Genomic DNA, 19363 nt, shown 5'->3' with positions numbered 1-19363 from the left:
TTATTTTCTTTACAAATGTCATTTTGCTGCTCTCATTCATAAAATGACTCAGGGGGCTGAGTCTACGCCCCACACTATGTAAGCGGCGTAACATAGTGTGGGGCGTGGACTCAGCCCCCTGAGCCATGATTGGCCAAAGGCGACCTTTCTTTTGGCCAGTCATGGCTCTCACAGCAGAGTGCGCTGTGATTGGCCAAAGCATGCAGGTCAGGTGCATGCTTTGGCCAATCAGCAGCCGTTCATTATGGGGCGTTCCGGGGTTGCTCGTATTTCCCGCGAACGCCCCATAATGTTCTAAATTCGGCGAATGGGCGAACAGCCGATGTTCGAGTCGAACATTGGGCTCATCCCCAATTGTGAACTATTTGAGTATATATACATGAGATTCCCCTATTTAGGAGGAAGCTATGATAATTGTATCAGAGCTTTTTAATGTGCTGGTAAATATTTAGTGTTTTTTTAAGATGAAGTATAATAAAATTATATAGATTTTTTTTTAATGAATATCCTTGGACATCCAAAAGCCAATTTTATTGAATATTTCCTATTAGTATGATTTGTATGTGGTGCCATATTACTGGCTCACTCCAACCTTCTTGTAATAGTAAAACAGTAAATGGGCAAAATTATTAAGAGTAAGAAAAGTGTTATGGGCTACAATGCAGTATGTGCTAATGTGTTTTTGTGCAATGCTGCATTTTGACACAAAGTAGGTTTCCTTTGATTGCTATCAGTGTGCTATTACTGCAAAAAAAAATGTACTAGATGAGCCTTTCTCAACCTTTCTACACTTTAGAAACCCTCAAAACATTTTCAGGTCTCAGGGAGAAAAGTCCCTCTTGCGCTGGAGATCAATGTAGAAGTGACCCCTTACATTGAATGTCAGTGGGACCCCCTCCTTATATTTGTGGTCATTGTAGGTAGGAGATCAATCTGTCATTGCTCACTTGTAAAGCAACCCACAACATCTTCAGGTGGAAACTTAGGGTTCCATGGAACCCTTGTTGAGAATGGCTTGACTGCACTAGATCAACAAGTCAACCTGCCAAAACATTCTCTTTCGCTTTACATAAAGTAGGAAATTGTGTCCCTATTGGGGATTCCACAGTAAGTTATGGGATGGGGAATCCCTTCAGGGGACACACGGACAAAAACACATTTTTTTGTAGTATGAAGGGTTAGAACTTTAATATATTTATTGCTGTCCATGCCCTCCAGTGCTGGTGACAACCTCTCACAAAAGCTACTCTTCTGGTGCCGGCACAAGTATTGGTGTGATCATTTGATGATTCAATCAATTTGATATTCTGACTCAGTCTATAAAACAACAGAACTGGGTGTGGGCATTTTTTGATTGATTGATTGAAGTCGAAATAAACAGAAAGTGATTATCAAGAATGGAAACTATGGCATGTTTTGATAGGACTGTAGTGTCTACGTATATCAGGGGTCTCCAAACTATGGCTTGCAGGCCAAATGCAGTCCACTACAAGATTTTAGCAGCAAGGGGTCAGATGTGTATCCTCAGTTTGGGCCCAACATGCTTTGACTGCAATTCAGTAGAGGTCCCCTTCTTTCCCCACCCAGTCTCCAATGCAGGCCTCCCCCTGCTGTGCTGTCCTCATCCCCATCATTGGTTGTTCGTACCACCAGCATCACTACCCCAGCATTTACAGGAAGATAGGATTTCCAGTTTTGCTTCACCTACCAGCTCCGACCTGCTGCAAAACAATGCTCCCTGCCTGCTGTTACAGCCATGTTGCAAGTGTGTAAGGTAAGGTTGTACTCTGATTGGGACCCTGATGAAGACCCTGATGCAGTGGCGTTGCTAGGGGGTGGCTTTTGGAGCTATAGCCCCGAATCTGGGGCCCATAGCCCCGAGTCTCTGCAGGGGTCCCCAAGGGGAGTGGAGGCTCTCTGGGGACCCTGATGTAAGTGGGGGGGGCTCTCTGGGGACCCTGATGCAAGGGGGAGGCTCTCTGATGACCCTGATTTTAAGGGAGTGGCTCTCTGGGGACCCTGATTTAAGGGGGAGGCTCTCTGGGGACCCTAATGTAAGGGGGCTCTCTGGGGACCCTGGTGCAAGGGGGAGGCTCTCTGGGGACCCTGGTGCAAGGGGGAGGCTCTCTGGGGACTCTGATATAGGGGGAGCTCTCTGGGGATATACACACACACGTATATTACTGTATAAACATGTGTATCCCTGCTCAAGTATATGACTTTCTTTACTATGCTGTTATGGGCTCTAGCCCCAGATCTTTTGTAGACCTAGCAACGCCCCTGCCCTGATGTAAGTTGGGACGCTGATGTAAGGGTAGACTCTGATGTAAAATCTGATGTAAAGGGGATTTTGATGTAAGGAGGGATTCTGATTGGGGCCCTGATGTAATGAGGGCTCTGATTTAAAGGGGTCATCTATTGTGGAGCCTGATGTAAGGAGGACTCTAATGTAAAGGGGGGTTCGGATGTGGAGTCAGATGTAAAGGGAACTCTGATGTAAGGGGGGCTCTGATAGGGACCCTGATGTAACAATGACTCTAATGGGCACTCTGTAAGCAAAACTTGTATGTAGTCAGCGACTCTGATGGGAATTCTGAAGTAAGGTGAGATTCTGATGGGGACTTTGATGTAAAGAAGATTCTGGTAAGAAATATGCAAACTGAATTTATTTTGGTTTGTCCTTCTCTACTATTATAGTGGCTTCAATATACCCAGTGAAGTGACTGCCCTCGGGTGATACACAGAGATGAAACAAATCCTGTATCTGTCTATCTGCAGCCCTCTCTTCTCTACATCCGTTCAAAGTGCTGAATTATAGAGCTTGTCTGAGAGTTCAGAAAAAAGAGGGCTGAGAGCTGAAGTTACACTCTGCAGAGCTCAGTGACGGAAGCTCTGAGAGCTAATTGGATAGAAGAGACACACCCCCCCCCTTCACACAGCACACAGGAACAGAGCTGAGGCCGTCAATCAGCTGGATGTCCCTCCCCTGTCACCATTGTTCTCTTGGTGTCAGGAAAACTTGTCAGAAGTGATTCATACTTATAGCAGAGGAACAAAGCAGCAAACAAAAGTGACATGCAGACTGGCGTCAAAAAAACTTTGCTTCTACGAGAGTTTTGTGTTCAGGCCTGTAGAAGCAGCTCAATGTTATTCTATGTGTCCATGCACATTAGGACGATCAGAGGCATATTTTGAGATCAACGTTTAGAGGAAGGCAAAAAACCCTTCTGATTGGAGCTTACTGGCAGAAAAAAAAAATGTAAAACTCTCCTAAACTCCTCTAAACTTTTTACAAAAAATGCTCTATATGAACGTTTTTTACTCCCAAGAGAACAGACATAAGTGTGCATGGAGCCTAAGGCCAGCCAAAGACAAAGCTAACTTATTTTCTGAAATTGCGAGTTGCAGGCGCTATTGTGTTCTCGGGGGGGTATATAACAGGCTATAACAGCCACTAGCAATAATTGTATGTAAAATCCTGCAAGCTGGTTGTACCTAAGTTGATCGATCGATCAACTTTGGTACATTCAGCATGCCCATACGTGGTTGGATTCTCAGCCGGTTCAGCAAGGGATTCGAACTGTCTATGACCAACTTTAGTGCTCTTAATTGAGACAAGTACACACTATACAGGGATTTGCTTTGCTCATATTTCATGTCTGAGGTTTACAACCACTATAAAATTTCTTGGCTTTGTCTTACTGAAGTTCTTTCTCTGTTGTTCTGAATCATATCAATGCTGGTTCCAAAAAAAACTTTAATTTAATTTGTTAATTTTTTTTTTTTGGTCTGCAAACATTTGTAAAATTAATTTGTGTTTTTTTCTTTTTTTTTTTTTTTAATTTTGAACTTTTGAAGCATGGTGAAAATTGTTGTTTGATCGAACATTAATTCAAATAAGTAGAAATGTGCTGTGTTTTGTTAATACATAAATTTGGTGGTGGCACCAATGAAAGACATTTTTCCTAAATGTAATAGAAAATGACATCTAAGCCAAAAAATAAAATAAAAAAATAGATTCAGAATTCATAATATATACAGTAATGCATCGCCAGACAAGGAAGAATTGTAGTGAAATAAAAGTGTAGCTCAATGGAGGGTACATTGTGTTAACTTATAATTGCAGAGAAACTACAGAGACAGAAAGAGAGAGGACGGCTCCACAAACAATGAACAATGGAATAACATTTCAACACAACAGTTCTCCATGTAACAGGCGAGATCTAACATTGAGGTTACAGAGTAGTCAGAGGCTTGAGCCATGTGATTATAGAATGTTATCTCGGAGGATTTGTTCAATCGGGACATGTAGTATGTGTACAGTACAAGTGAACAGGATGCAAATCATTTTATCACAGGACGTGCTTTAAAGTCTAAGTAACCCTCACCTTGTAAAACAACCTATTCAGTTTAAAATAGAAGTGAAAACACGTGGGTATAGATATAAAAAAATTTAAAAAAATAAACACATTATAAATACCTTTTTCCCTCTGTTTTCAGCTGTTCTCAGCTGCTTATGAGTTGGGGGAGGAGAAACAGCAGCACACTGGCCTAGCTGTGCAGGGGGGAGGTGGGGTCAAGACAAGTCTGATCATTGGAGGAGAGCAAGCTTAGTACTCAGCACAGGTAGAAAACTGACTATGCTGTGCTCTTCTGTCTAGTGTGCTTAGTTTTTTTTATAGGAAAGCAAAGAGACTGGCAGGAACACCAGGGATTTTGCACAAAGGAAGCAATACAAAGAGAACAGGATACTTTCTCATACAAGTACAGGGTACAGCAGGCATATATCAGGAATGTTGGGTTTACATATTCTTTAGAGGCCTTGTTTCCTATGCATAGGCTGTAACTATATATGATCGAGGAAAGAGACATATTTGATCATAAAATATGCTGACTGTGATTAGTAGGGCTACACAGTGATTCAGGGCCGTCTTTAATATCCTTTGGACCCTGGGCAAAAATGTTCTTTTCCATGCAATTTCAATCTCCACCTGCTATGAGACATACAATAAATAGCAGCTAGACTTACAATCAGTTACTGTATCAGACCAGACAGCAATTGCAATTGGTTAGCAGCGGTTACAGCTATCATTACTGCTTACTGACTGGTTGCTAGAGGTTACAGCACACATTAGGGATCACTGATTAGTTGCTAGAGGTTACAGCAAATGATTTCTGCTAGTTAATTGGTTGCTAGAGATTACTGTACAGTAATACTGCTCACTGATTGGTTGCTAGAGGTTACAGCATATCATCTCCTCACTGCAGGGGAGCATGATATACATATGAATGCCGCCTTTATTTACATATCAATACCGCTGGCCGCAGCTAGTTACTTAGTAATGCCGCCGCTATTTACATATGAATGCCGGTTATTTACATGTAAACACAGGGTCTGCAGGTAAGTCATCTGTACACAACAATAGGGCAGAGCTGGGCAGCATTAGTTCCAGCACTTCACACTGAGATATCGGGACACTGCATGGAGCTAAAACTTCAAGGGACAAGGGAATTTAAACTGGGATAGTTGGCAAGTATGAGGCAGCTGCTTTGGGCCCCACAACAACGACAGGGCCCAGGGCAGCTGCCCCTTTTGCTCTGCCTTAAAGACGGCCCTGCAGTGATTGTATATTAAATATTATATGTCTGTCATGAGAAAAATGTTTGGGCATTATCAGCACTCGGCACTGACAACTGACCACCAAAGGACCCAGTACTGCATCATGGAAAGCAGGGGACATAGTAAGTTGGAGGTAAGCTTCCTTATTTAAGGGATTTTGTGAATAAAGGTACAGTGGAACCTCGGATTACAAGCATAATCCGTTCCAGAAGTATGCTCGTAATCCAATGTACTCGCATATCAAAGCCAATTTTCCCATTGAAGTCAATGGAAACGAAAATAATTTGTTCCGCATTGACTTCAGTGGGTTGCAATACCGCATGTGGCCAGAAGCGGCGGGCGCCAGAGAGCCTCGGAAACGTCCGAAAAGGCCCAAGGGACACTTCGGCTGACCTCGGCAAACCTCGGAAAGACTCCGTTCACGAGCCTTTCCGAGGTTTGCTGAGGTCAGCCGAACTGTCCTTGGGCCTTTCCGAGCATTTCCGAACGGCGACTTTCGGCTCTGCTCGGCTCCAGCGCTCCCCCACCTCAGGCCAAAAGCAGTACTGCACACCACTTTTGGCCTGAATCCTGCTCGTTTTGCGAGACAACACTCGCAAACCGAGTTAGGATTTTTAGTAATACAGTGTTCGGATTGCAAAAATGCTTGTTAACCGTGTTACTCGCAAACCGAGGTTCCACTGTATATTTTGTAAAACTCTGAGTGCGGTTTATCTTCCATATTTTCCTTTTTGTTTGTTAATAACCTGTTTATCTAGGAATCATACCACACCTTTCGCTATTTGGGTGGAGTATGGGATGGAGCATTTGAGTTGTTTTCCTAAAATATAATAATGAGTCTAATGGCACCACACATAGCATACATCCCAATGTCTGAAACTAAATAAAACTGGGGCTGGGGTTAGACCTAAGACCCCTTCTGATCTATCCAATTCCTTTCCAGAAATGGTCACATTTTGACAGGACACATTGCTTTTGATCAGTGCAACTCTTCCCAAGAACTCTAAATCATGATAATTGCAAAGAATTTGGACTGCTCTCAAAAAATACCCACTAGGTCATTACAATTTTTCCAGGGATTCATTCCACGATCTTTCAGATCTGGTACAGTCATGGAAGTCTTCTCTATCTCATCACTCGTTTCCATTTCCATGCCCTTTGAACCGCCACAGCTTCTAAGAAGTATCTCCTACCCAACCATTCAGCCCTGGGCAACCACTGACCAAGAAAGAGGACTGAAACTACCTACAGTATATAAATGTAGCCAGGTGCTTGGCTAAGCCTAAGAATAAGAGTGAGTGAAACACTGGCTGCAGCTGCTCTCTGTAGCTACTGCCCTGCGGGGCTGAACTGGTTAACAGCTGTTTCAGCAAGAGGAGGGAGCTGCTGAGCAGGAAGAGTTAATTAGACTGAATCAGGCAGCAATGCACTTAGGGAGTGTTAATCCTGAGGTGAGACACTACTGTGTAATCAAGGCTTTTGAACTACATATCCCAGGGAGAAAATGCCAGGAGGAGGCAGAAGAGTGCATTTTCCTGGACTGTAGAGGATACAGATTCCTCTTGCCATGACAGAGACTGGAGGGAGCACATCGCTGTCCAGTGTGCACCATTACTTCTGCATATCCCCAGCCTGAGCGAGATCCGGAGTACTGAGTTTGGGAGTGCCGACAGACATAATCACCTGGACACAGAGCAGAGAGTGCACTAATCACTGTTTGTAACCGGATGGTGATGTCATGATCAGGTGTCAGGCTTGAAGACCAGTTGCTATAGCAGTTACAGGACTACCACTGACCAGCAGGATAGGTACACAGGCAGTCACCCTGGCAGATGACACAGGCTCACCTCTAAGTACTAACCGGTGTTCACCAGAGCTCCTGATGGTGGAGATGAATTTAGCTGCGTGTTAGTACCAGGTTGCAGTTCTCAGTAGCGGATGGGCAGATAAGGATCAAACAGCAGCGTGGTCAGAAAACAAGCCAAAAGGTCAGTAACGGGTAGTTGCAGGTTGGGATCAGGCAGTAGAGTGGTCAAAGAACAAGCCAAGGGTCGATCACGAGTTGTAGCAAAATACAGACGGCAGCAGGGAAGACGAGAGCAAGGCACTGACTGAGAAGGCACAATAACCTGGCAAAGAGAAAGTGCTGAGACAAGGCTAATATAGGAATTTCATGGGAGGAGCAAGGAGTTCAAGATTCAACAGCATCCCAGATAGCTCAGTGGGAAGAGTCAAAACCAGACACAGAAGAGGTCCCAGGTTCGAGCCCTGGTCCTGATAGGTGAGCTGCTGCTATTGAGACTGACTCATTAGTAACTGATCATACAGCCATCTAGTAGTCTTATTGCTGCCTGCAGGCTTGACTGGGCTATTCTCATGCGCACCAATGATACGATTGGGCCCCAACGCTAGCCAGCTGAAGAGTCAGGACTAAAGATTGCCCCTTTTCAGCTGCTACATAGAGACCTTTACTCAATGGTTATGCTAAGAGGTACCTCTCAGAGGACATTGCACCATATCCTAGTGGTAAATGAGCGGCTAAAAGGTCTTGGGTCTATTTCTTGGTACTAACTCAAAATCAAGTTAAAGGTATCAATACTGGCGTCCTTCAGAGTGCTTACAGCGGTTTTCATTGAACCAGGTGTGCCAGGGGGGCTCAGATTATTAATTGAGTCGAGGTAAAAAAACAGAGGACCCAATCAACCAAGTGGAACAAGAAAAAATACCCCCTAAATGGGACTTTGACAGACCACCAACTCAACGATAAAAAATATCTTTAATAATAAGAATAAAAAGACATATGTCGTCTACACATAGCATAAATATATGAAATCCATCACATAAAAAATAAAACAAAGAAGAGTAAACACAGATACAGATCATCATATGTACTCTCCTAGGGGTAATGTACCCTGATAAAAGAAAACGTGAAAAATAACTGCGCATCAAAAAATATAGAAAACATGCTGAGAAGTCCTATATGTGACACAAACACACAACGTGAAAAATGAAAAATTGGTGACTCGCGCTTTAACAAACTACAATATGTATAGCTGGAAAATAGTCCCAAACTTACGTAAAACCAAATGCAAAAAGACATATAATGATATATGACAGACTGCAATATACAAGTGATCAAGTCCCCCTTAAAACAAATACAGAAAGACATATGATAATATAAAGAAAAAGGGGTTGGTGCAGAAAAATAAATACATAAACATAAAAAGCTGCAGTGTATGTTGCACACAAATAAAATTGGTGAAAAAATAGTCCATATACAAAAACACCCAAAAGTGATGCAATCCAAGATTGTCCAATTGTATGGAGTCATAGGTGTATGGGTCCACCACCATAAATAAGTGCCTGGCCGCTTACCAGAACCCCATGACCCCCCGTTACAGAGGGTCTAAATGGGCTGTGAAATCTTGCCACTCCGGAACACCAAGGAGTCAAGATGGAAACTGGAATGGGATATCAGGAACTGTAGTGCAGATGGATGGATCCACAGGGAAAAAAGGCTTAGCCCTCAGCAGAATGGTATCATCATAAAAGAGAAGAGAGGAAGGCTCCGATAGTGTAAAATCAAACAGTATTTATTTAAAAGTATAGTAAACACTCACATGTAAAATAGGAAAAAACGTCCTCTGAAGAAGAACAGTCTGTGGTACCGGCCGGATGCTCACAGACAGCCCATCCTGTTGGAGTTGCAATGACAGTGGGAGGTGACGCGATGACACCGCTCAGCCCTACGCTGCGTTTCGTAAAAGAATTACGTCTTCCAGGGGCACGTCTTCCTATTTTACATGTGAGTGTTTACTATACTTTTAAATAAATACTGTTTGATTTTACACTATCGGAGCCTTCCTCTCTTCTCTTTTATGATGATACCATTCTGCTGAGGGCTAAGCCTTTTTTCTCTGTGGATCCATCCATCTGCACTACAGTTCCTGATATCCCATTCCAGTTTCCATCTTGACTCCTTGTTGTTCCGGAGTGGCAAGATTTCACAGCCCATTTAGACCCTCTGTAACGGGGGGTCATGGGGTTCTGGTAAGCGGCCAGGCACTTATTTATGGTGGTGGACCCATACACCTATGACTCCATACAATTGGACAATCTTGGATTGTTACATCACTTTTGGGTGTTTTTGTATATGGACTACTTTTTCACCAATTTTATTTGTGTGCAACATACACTGCAGCTTTTTATGTTTATGTATTTATTTTTCTGCACCAACCCCTTTTTCTATATATTATCATATGTCTTTCTGTATTTGTTTTAAGAGGGGCTTGATCACTTGTATATTGCAGTCTGTCATATATCATTATATGTCTTTTTGCGTTTGGTTTTAAGTAAGGTTGGGACTATTTTCCAGCTATACACATTGTACTTTGTTAAGCGCGAGTCACCAATTTTCCATAATGTACCCTGATGCCCGACGTGTTTCCATTATTCTGATACCTTCATCAGGGATGGAAGTTGGGTGTAATTACATATGTTTAAGTTCTAATAGAATGACTCCATGTTTGAGGAGCTTATAAATCCAAGGCAGCCTGTTGAATGGACGCCAGACCGCAATGGCCAATACCCAGTTGCACTATATCTGCAATATCACTAAGGATTGATAGAAGGAGCATGGGACAAACTGTCATACAAGCCTGAAATATGGGCTAGGTGACAAGCGAATAATATCCAAGCGTCCCTGGGTAGAGGTAACCTGTAATTATTCGAGTCCGATGTGTGGCGTGCCCCCTGTGTGTCAGTGCCTGGTACTGACACACAAGGGGCACGCCACCCATCGGAATCTAAAAGGTATGCCCCGCATACTAGAACTATAGAATGCCCCGCATGCATCATTGACAGTGTTTTCCACTCTGATCAATCTCTGAAAGTATATACACTCTGTGCCACCAGCACTACACACCTTATTAGTACTGGCACAGGGTGCAAATCCCCCCTGCTCCTCAGTCTAGTGTTTTCCAGCTTCTATCCCATAAGGTCATGAGGGCCAAGATGTGGATAGGCTTCCACCTCCTATTTGTGTACTAATAATCCCCTTTTCTTTCTCGAACATCACGGGACACAGAGCCACAGTAATTACTGATGGGTTATATAGGTATCACTGGTGATTGGACACTGGCACACCCTATCAGGAAGTTCAACCCCCTATATAATCCCTCCCCCTTGCAGGGATACCTCAGTTTTTACGCCAGTGTCTTAGGTGATGGACGTGTAAAGATGTCCTGTGCTGAGCTCCAAAGGGAATATCCTAAGATCCTATACTGGGGCAAGCTAGGCGAACCGGATCCATTCAAAGTGTCTTTTCATGGCCGAATTGAATGGTACCCGGGCCTCGTGTCCGAAGAAACGAGGTTTTACCCGTAATGCTTCTCTTTTTAGAGAGCTGGACCCCGCAGATCAGAAAATGGCTTTAAACTTCCTAATTTCTGGCGAGGTGCTTTACGGTCCCAGAACTGTTGGATCCCCCTACTGATGGGGGCCCCAGTCTCTGACGGTTTTTTCAAACGGAGCCCACCGTGAGAGGTGAAGATTGGGTCTGTGTAAACAGCACCCTGCGGCTGGATAAGGTAAGAGGAGATTCCACAGAATTTTTGAGTTCTAGTGGCTTTTCTCCTTTAGGGTAAATGCATGCTATGCCTATTGTGACCACCGGGGGCTGCCAAGAGCACAAACCTACACATGCTGAATGTCTGTCTCAGGTGTTGTAATCGCTGTGTATGTCCCAGCGTATCAAGCAGGCTGCAAGCAGGTAAGGTGGATGGGGGGATTTCTCATGTTTGAATGTTCCCCCCCAGGCTAGAGAGGGGCCACAGGGGTCTAGAAAGTGGTTATACCACCCGGGCTCTGTGGCCTAATGGCCACCATCTCTGAAGATAGCCGTTCAGGCAAATCTTGTTACCAGTCTCCCTCCTTCCCCCCCCCCCCCATCCCCAGCCTTTTCTCCAGAGCATGACAGGAGAGTCGGCAGTGTGGGAAGCGCTCGTTTTTTTCAAAACTCGAGGGGGGGGGGGGCGGTAGAGGAGGGGGCGGGATGTCAGCACAGAGTGTTTAGACTCCCACTCAGGCCAGCTGCAGGCTATTAAAGGCACTCTGTACAGGTGCACTCAGCCTTCTGAGAGACACAGAGCTGACGGTCGCATGTAAGGTGGGACACAGGCATTCTCCTAGGCAGCATTTACTGAAGTAACACCAGACTGAGCATTGGGTAGCAAGGCTTTTAGCCAGACTACATCGCTCAGCGGACAGTGTTCATTTGTATACCTCACACCTTGTTGCTTTGCACTATGGGTAGAAGAGGTTCAAGCACCCCAGGAACCAGAGACACTAGGGGATCTCGTTCAGGTTCTGAGGGCCCCCTGTCGGCAGCATCCTTCCCCCCTAAAGATGGGCCAGGGACGGCTAGCCAGGGAGAGCCATTGGGGTCAGGGGCTACACCTGCTTCTGGCACTTCAGCCCCTGTATATATTACACAAGAGGTTTTTTCCTCAACCATTAATGGTCTAGAGGAAAGATTAATGGCCGTGATTACGTCTTCACTCAGTGGAAGAAAACGCACTAGGCTTTCCTCTGTTCCCCAAGACCCTCAGACAGAGGAGCTCTGGGATAAAGGAGATGAATCCCTTTCAGAGGATCGGGATGGGATGGATGATTCCTCTTCGGAGGATTCAGGTGGAGAGGGACCCTCTGCGACTTCCCAAGAGGAGAAAGTCTTAGTGCAGATCCTCACTGGATTGGTCCGCTCCACATTTAAGTTGCCCATACCTGAAACTGCTAAAGAATCCTCTTCTGCTTTGGGGTCACTGAAACCTTTCCAAGCAGCACATGCTTTTCCTGTTCATACTTCACTTGAAAAGCTTATTTATTCTGAGTGGGATCACCCAGACAAACGTTTTTTTCCGCCGAGAAAGTTTTCAACACTTTATCCGATGGAAGAAAAGTTTATTAAAATGTGGGGAATTCCGGCTATTGATGCCGCCATTTCCTCAATAAATAATAGCCTGACTTGTCCTGTAGACAATGCTCAGATGCTCAGGGATCCTGTAGATAAAAGGATGGAATCCCTATTGAAGGATGTTTTCTCCTTAGCAGGATCAGTGGCCCAACCTGCAATAGCAGCGATTGGAGTCTGTCAATACTTAAGAGACCATGTTAAGCAGGTCATCAAAGTATTACCTGAACAGCAGGCCCAGGGGTTTGCTAACCTTCCAGCGGCCTTATGCTTTGTGGTTGACGCCATTAGAGATTCTATCGTGCAAACCTCCCGTCTTTCACTGGGGTTGGTGCATATACGTAGAATCCTATGGTTGAAAAATTGGTCAGCCGAAGCACCATGTAAGAAGCTACTGGCTGGGTTTCCATTTCGTGGTGCAAGGTTGTTTGGAGAGGACTTGGATAACTATATCAAGAGAATCTCTTGTGGGAAAAGCACTCTCTTACCTGTCAAGAAGAAGAGTAAGCGTCCCTCTTTCAAACGGACTCTTTCCCCAGCGCTGGGGGCTTCAGCCTCCAGGCAGTCTCGACGGCCGCCTCCATCGGGGTCCAGAGACAAGAGTCAACCCCAGGGACAAAAGAAGTCCTGGGGAAAGAAGCCTACTAGGCAAAACACTAAGACCTCTGCATGAGGGGGCGCCCCCGCTCACTCGAGTGGGGGGAAGACTGCGACAATTCTCAGAGCTCTGGCAGGAGGACTTCCAGGACAGATGGGTAGTCTCCACGGTAACCTTAGGGTACAAGCTGGAGTTTCAGGAATTCCCTTCTCCTCGGTTCCTCAGATCAAATGTTCCCAGAGACCCAGAGAAGAAGCAGTCGCTCCTTCTAGCGTTAGAGCGACTTTTGTCGCAGGAGGTCATTATGATAGTTCCCGCAAAGGACCAGGGATTGGGCTTCTATTCCAACCTTTTTACGGTCCAAAAGCCAAATGGGGATGTCAGGCCCATTTTGGACTTAAGGGATCTGAACCGATTCCTAAGGATTCAATCCTTCCGCATGGAATCAATTCGAACAGTAGTTCCCACCCTGCAGGGAGGAGAATTTCTGGCATCAATAGACATCAGAGATGCATATCTGCATGTGCCCATTTTTCCTGCTCATCAGAAGTTTCTGCGCTTCGAGGTAGGAGGGCGCCATTTCCAGTTTATGGCTCTGCCCTTTGGGATAGCCACTGCACCTCGAGTGTTCACAAAGATCTTGGCTCCTCCTCTGGCCAGATTAAGGGCTCAGGGTATAGCTGTCATAGCATACCTAGACGACCTGCTCTTGATAGACCGGTCGGTAGCCTCTTTGAATGGAAACTTGAGGACCACGGTCAGGTATCTAGAACACCTGGGTTGGATCCTCAACTTAGAAAAGTCTTTCCTAAAACCAGTAAGAAGACTGGAATATTTAGGTCTGATTATACATACAAGCCAGGAGAAAATATTTCTACCCCAGGCAAAGATCACTGCTTTGAGAGAGCTGATTCTGACAGTAAGGACCAAGAAGGGTCCCTCAGTCCGCCTTTGTATGAGGCTACTAGGGAAGATGGTGTCTTCATTCGAAGCAGTTCCCTATGCTCAGTTTCACTCAAGAATGCTGCAACACAGTATTCTGTCGACCTGGAACAAGAAGGTTCAGGCATTAGACTTTCCGATGCACCTGTCGCATGCGGTGCGTCAGAGCCTCAATTGGTGGCTCATACCCGAAAACCTGCAGAAGGGGAAATCCTTTCTACCGGTTACCTGGACGGTGGTAACAACAGATGCCAGTCTGTCAGGTTGGGGAGCAGTTCTGGAACAGGCTGCGGTCCAAGGGGTATGGTCCAAGACAGAGAGGACCTTACCCATCAACATTCTGGAGATCCGGGCGATACATCTAGCTCTAAAGGCCTGGACTATCAGGCTACAGGGTTGTCCGGTCAGGATCCAGTCCGACAATGCCACAGCAGTGGCTTATGTCAATCATCAGGGAGGCACCCGGAGCCGAGCTGCTCAAAAAGAGGTGAACCAGATCTTAGTCTGGGCAGAGATGCATGTGCCATGCATATCGGCAGTTTTCATCCCAGGAATAGAGAATTGGCAGGCGGATTATCTAAGTCGCCAGCAGTTACTTCCAGGGGAATGGTCTCTGCATCCCGACGTCTTTTGGGCCATATGCCAAAGATGGGGGGTTCCAGATGTAGATCTCTTTGCATCCCGATTCAACAAAAAGATAGACAGATTTGTGGCAAGGACAAAAGATCCTCTTGCATGCGGGACGGATGCGTTGGTGATTCCGTGGCATCGGTTCTCACTGATTTACGCATTCCCGCCTATTCTGCTACTACCACGACTCCTTCGCAGGATCAGGCAGGAAAGGAAGTCGGTACTTCTGGTGGCCCCCGCTTGGCCCAGAAGGACTTGGTATGCAGAAATAGTAAGGATGACGGTGGGTTCCCCGTGGACCCTACCGGTACGCCCAGACCTGTTATCTCAAGGTCCAGTGTTCCATCCTGCCTTACAAACAATAAATTTGACGGTTTGGCTATTGAGACCCACGTTCTGAAGAGTCGTGGGCTCTCAGGTCCTGTCATATCTACCTTGATTAATGCAAGGAAGCCAGCTTCCAGGATGATTTATCATAGAGTCTGGAAAGCTTATATAACCTGGTGTGAATCCAGAGGTTGGCATCCCAGGAAATATGTCATAGGTAGAATCCTTGATTTTCTACAGATGGGATTAGAGATGAAGCTGGCCTTGAGTACCATCAAGGGCCAGGTCTCTGCTTTATCAGTATTATTTCAGCGGCCACTTGCTTCGCATTCTTTGGTCCGAAACTTTATGCAGGGGGTGATGCGTCTTAATCCTCCGGTTAAAGCGCCCCTAAACCCCTGGAACTTGAATTTGGTCCTGGCTGTGTTACAGAAACGGCCTTTTGAACCAATAAGTCAGATTCCTTTGGTCTTGTTGACAAGGAAATTAATTTTTCTGGTGGCCATCTCTTCTGCTAGAAGAGTATCAGAATTAGCAGCCCTTTCCTGTAAGGAGCCTTATTTGATTATACACAAGGATAGAGTGGTACTACGCCCTCATCCTAGTTTTTTACCGAAGGTGGTTTCTGATTTTCATTTAAACCAAGACATTGTTCTACCTTCCTTTTTTCCAGATCCCTGTTCTCCGGAAGAGAGATCTCTACATTCGTTGGATGTAGTAAGAGCAGTTAAGGCCTATCTAGGGGCAACTACTCAGATCCGCAAGACGGATGTTTTGTTTGTGCTGCCAGAGGGTCCCAATAGAGGACAGGCAGCGTCAAAAGCTACCATTTCTAAATGGATTCGACAGTTGATCATTCAAGCTTACGGTTTGAAACAGAAGATTCCTCCGTTTCAGATCAGGGCACATTCCACAAGGGCTATTGGTGCTTCTTGGGCAGTGCATCACCGGGCCTCTATGGCTCAAATCTGCAAGGCCGCAACCTGGTCTTCAGTTCATACATTCACCAGATTCTATCAGGTGGATGTGAGAAGGCATGAGGATATCGCCTTTGGGCGTAGTGTGCTGCAGGCAGCAGTACAGGGTCCTCAGGTCTGATTGCACCCTACTTGGTCGTGGTTCCCCCCCCTCAGGTAGCATTGCTCTGGGACATCCCATCAGTAATTACTGTGGCTCTGTGTCCCGTGATGTTCGAGAAAGAAAATAGGATTTTTTAAAACAGCTTACCTGTAAAATCCTTTTCTTTCGAAGGACATCACGGGACACAGAGGTCCCACCCCTCTTCTAATACACTATATTGCTTGGCTACAAAACTGAGGTATCCCTGCAAGGGGGAGGGATTATATAGGGGGTTGAACTTCCTGATAGGGTGTGCCAGTGTCCAATCACCAGTGATACCTATATAACCCATCAGTAATTACTGTGGCTCTGTGTCCCGTGATGTCCTTCGAAAGAAAAGGATTTTACAGGTAAGCTGTTTTAAAAAATCCTATTATTTCCAGAATCTGCCCTCACTACTCAGTCGTGAAGGCATGAGTACCATTTGAGTAGCAGGAGCAGAAAAGAGAGGCATTGCAATGTCACAAAGTAGAAAAATGGACAAACATGGGACACCATAGTCAATGCAGCAAATAATGTGGACATAAGAAATAAGTGGAACCAGGGGGAACCAAAAACTATATCGTGAGGCAACTCAAATGAGCAGCAAAGGGTTTTACTATAATGCTTGAAGTTCAGTACACACACCGAAGCAGATTGTAGAATCGCCCAACGGGAGAAAGTCCTCTCAGTGACAATTACCACCAGGGTGAATATATATATATATATATATACACACAGTATATTATAAACTTTGTCCTCCGTGGACAAAACAAGTTCTCTTCAAGTATGTGAATGAGCTTATTGGCACCACACACAGCATACTTCCCAATCTCTCAAACTAAAAGCTGAAACATATTAACCTGAGACCCCTTCCAATCCATTCAAACCCTTCCCAGACAAAGTCATGTTTTGACAGAACATTTGAGTTACTTTAGAAGAAAAAAACTGCCCAATTGGTCATTACAATTCTTACATCTGCTGAAGATTCATTCCACTGTTCACTGGGTCTGGTAAGGTGATGGAAGTCTTCTCCAACTCATCCTTCGTCTCCACTGCCATATTCTGGAGGCTGCCACATTTTCGAAAAAGTATCTCCTGATCAGCCATTTAACTACGTATATCCACTGACAAAGGAATAGGGCTGAAATTACCTGTATGGACTTAAAAAAAACCTCATCAACTAAGGTCAGCTAAGAGAAAGGAAAAGAACTGACCAAATTTCCTTCCCCTTTCTGCATAAAATTGTTTATGACTTCTAAAAATGTCAGCGTGCACTCCTACCCATACCATAGGCGAATGACCCTATACCACAACAAATAAGTTAAATATATATTCCTGTGCTACTATGAAAATAATAATTCAACTGCAAGCCCCGAAAAGGGTCAGTCCATACCCGCACATATGAAATTTATAAAATAGATGGTGCTGCGCTGTTAACAGGTTAAAGATATAGCTTAAATAAAACTACCTGAGTAATATATGTTAAAGAATATCCAAACAGTGAAGCATACATTAAAACGCTAAAGGTAGAAGTATATACGTGAATTTTTTTTCTCCCAAATGAATAGATAACCACAGTCTTATAGATGAATACAAAATAAGGTAATGAGTACACTCTCCAGCTGAGTGTAAATATAACATATAAAGTGACTTATCCTTAAAGTGCAAAAAAGTTGTGCAAATAAAAGCAATATGCAAAGTGCAAAAAGTGATTTCTCCCCTCTTCTGTGTAACACACTTCAGTGAAGATGGCCTCTTACCTTACGGTTATGAGGCAACCGCATGTATGTATAATAGTGAAGATCAATGGTGTTCACAATGCTGGCTCCTCGATAACATACTACTCTCAGTGTAACGGTGCAGATCTGTTCCCTTCAATGGCGCTGCTCATCTCTGAGTCCACCGCACGCACGCCAGCTCTATTTCAGCTCTATCTTTGACCAGTTAACAGCGCAGCACCATCTATATTATATATACTACAACAAATGCACAGGGAGAGCTGATATTCTAATAGCCTTGTACTTTTTAGGACAGACCTGTCGAGCAAGGCCACAAATAACTAGCAGTGTGCTTGGAAGGTGTGTTGTTAACATTAGTGAAAACTGGTCAAGCAGGTTCATTAGGAAGCAGCAGGAGATCTTGCCAAGGTAAACAGTGAAGACCTCGTGTTCATAGTAGAAAATAATCTGCTAATGCAGCATAAGGCAGCTTTTTAACTTTGCAAACGCTGCACCAACACACCACAACCAGGTGCAATGGATTGTGGGGTGTTTGCAGAGCACCACTATTTGCTTAACCATTTCAGCCCCGGAATAGTTTACCCCCTTCCTGATCAGAGTACTTTTTGCGATTCGGCACTACGTCACTTTAACTGACAATTGCGCGGTCTTGCGACGTTGCACCCAAACAAAATTGACGTCCTTTTTTTTCCACAAATAGAGCTTTCTTTTGGTGGTATTTGATAACCTCTGCAGTTTTTATTTTTTGCGCTATAAACAAAAAGAGCGACAATTTTTTAAAAATACGCAATATTTTTTACTTTTTACTATAATTAATATCCCCCCAAAAATATATAAAAAAAACAATTTTTTTCCCTCAGTTTAGGCCGATATGTATTCTTCTACATATTTTTGGTAAAAAAAAAATCGCAATAAGCGTATATTGATTGGTTTGCACAAAAGTTATAGCGTCTACAAAAAAAGGGATAGTTTTATGGCATTTTTATTATCATTTTTTTTTTATTAGTAATGGCGACGATCTACAATTTTTATCGGGACTGCGACATTATGGCGGACACATCGGACACTTTTGACACTATTTTGGGACCATTGTCATTTATACAGCAGTGCTATAAAAATGCACTGATTACTGTGTAAATGACACTGGCAGGGAAGGGGTTAAGTGTGTCCTAGGGAGTGATTCTAACTGTGGGGGGGATGGGCTTCCAGTCACATGACAGGGAGAAGTGATCTCTGTCATGACACAAGGCAGAACGGGAAAATGCCTTGTTTACATAGGCACTTCCCCATTCTGCGGCTCCGTGCAATGATCGCCGGGAGGGAACCGCGGGCACGGTCACGAAGCATGCGGTGGGCGCGTGTGCGCACCCGCTAGCCCCTCCATTTAAAGGGGACGTACAGGTACGCCCATTTTCCCACCGCTGCCATTGTGCTGA

At 44.6% G+C, this 19363-nt stretch overlaps 1 protein-coding gene across 3 annotated transcripts in view; it reads right to left on the bottom strand.

The window, feature by feature from the left end:
• Positions 1-18219, bottom strand: part of LOC141126913 (N-acetylated-alpha-linked acidic dipeptidase 2-like) — a 160632-nt gene extending 142413 nt beyond the window's left edge. Inside the window, exons 1-2 of one of the 3 annotated variants that reach the window (XM_073612969.1) lie at positions 17949-18219; positions 17162-17348 (exon numbers count right to left, since the gene is read on the bottom strand). In XM_073612969.1, coding sequence (XP_073469070.1) covers positions 17162-17295 — 134 coding nt within the window. In that variant the 5' untranslated portion in view covers positions 17296-17348; positions 17949-18219. The remainder of the gene's footprint in view (positions 1-17161; positions 17349-17948) is intronic. The other 2 variants (XM_073612970.1, XM_073612973.1) reach the window with 2 other exon arrangements.
• Between the last annotated feature and the right edge of the window lie 1144 nt (positions 18220-19363).

The sequence above is a fragment of the Aquarana catesbeiana genome, linkage group LG02 (genome assembly GCF_042186555.1).
Source record: "Aquarana catesbeiana isolate 2022-GZ linkage group LG02, ASM4218655v1, whole genome shotgun sequence".
Taxonomy (NCBI): Eukaryota; Metazoa; Chordata; class Amphibia; order Anura; family Ranidae; genus Aquarana; species Aquarana catesbeiana.
Note: the sequence above shows the minus strand (reverse complement) of the source record. Positions and strands in the feature narration are given on the sequence as shown.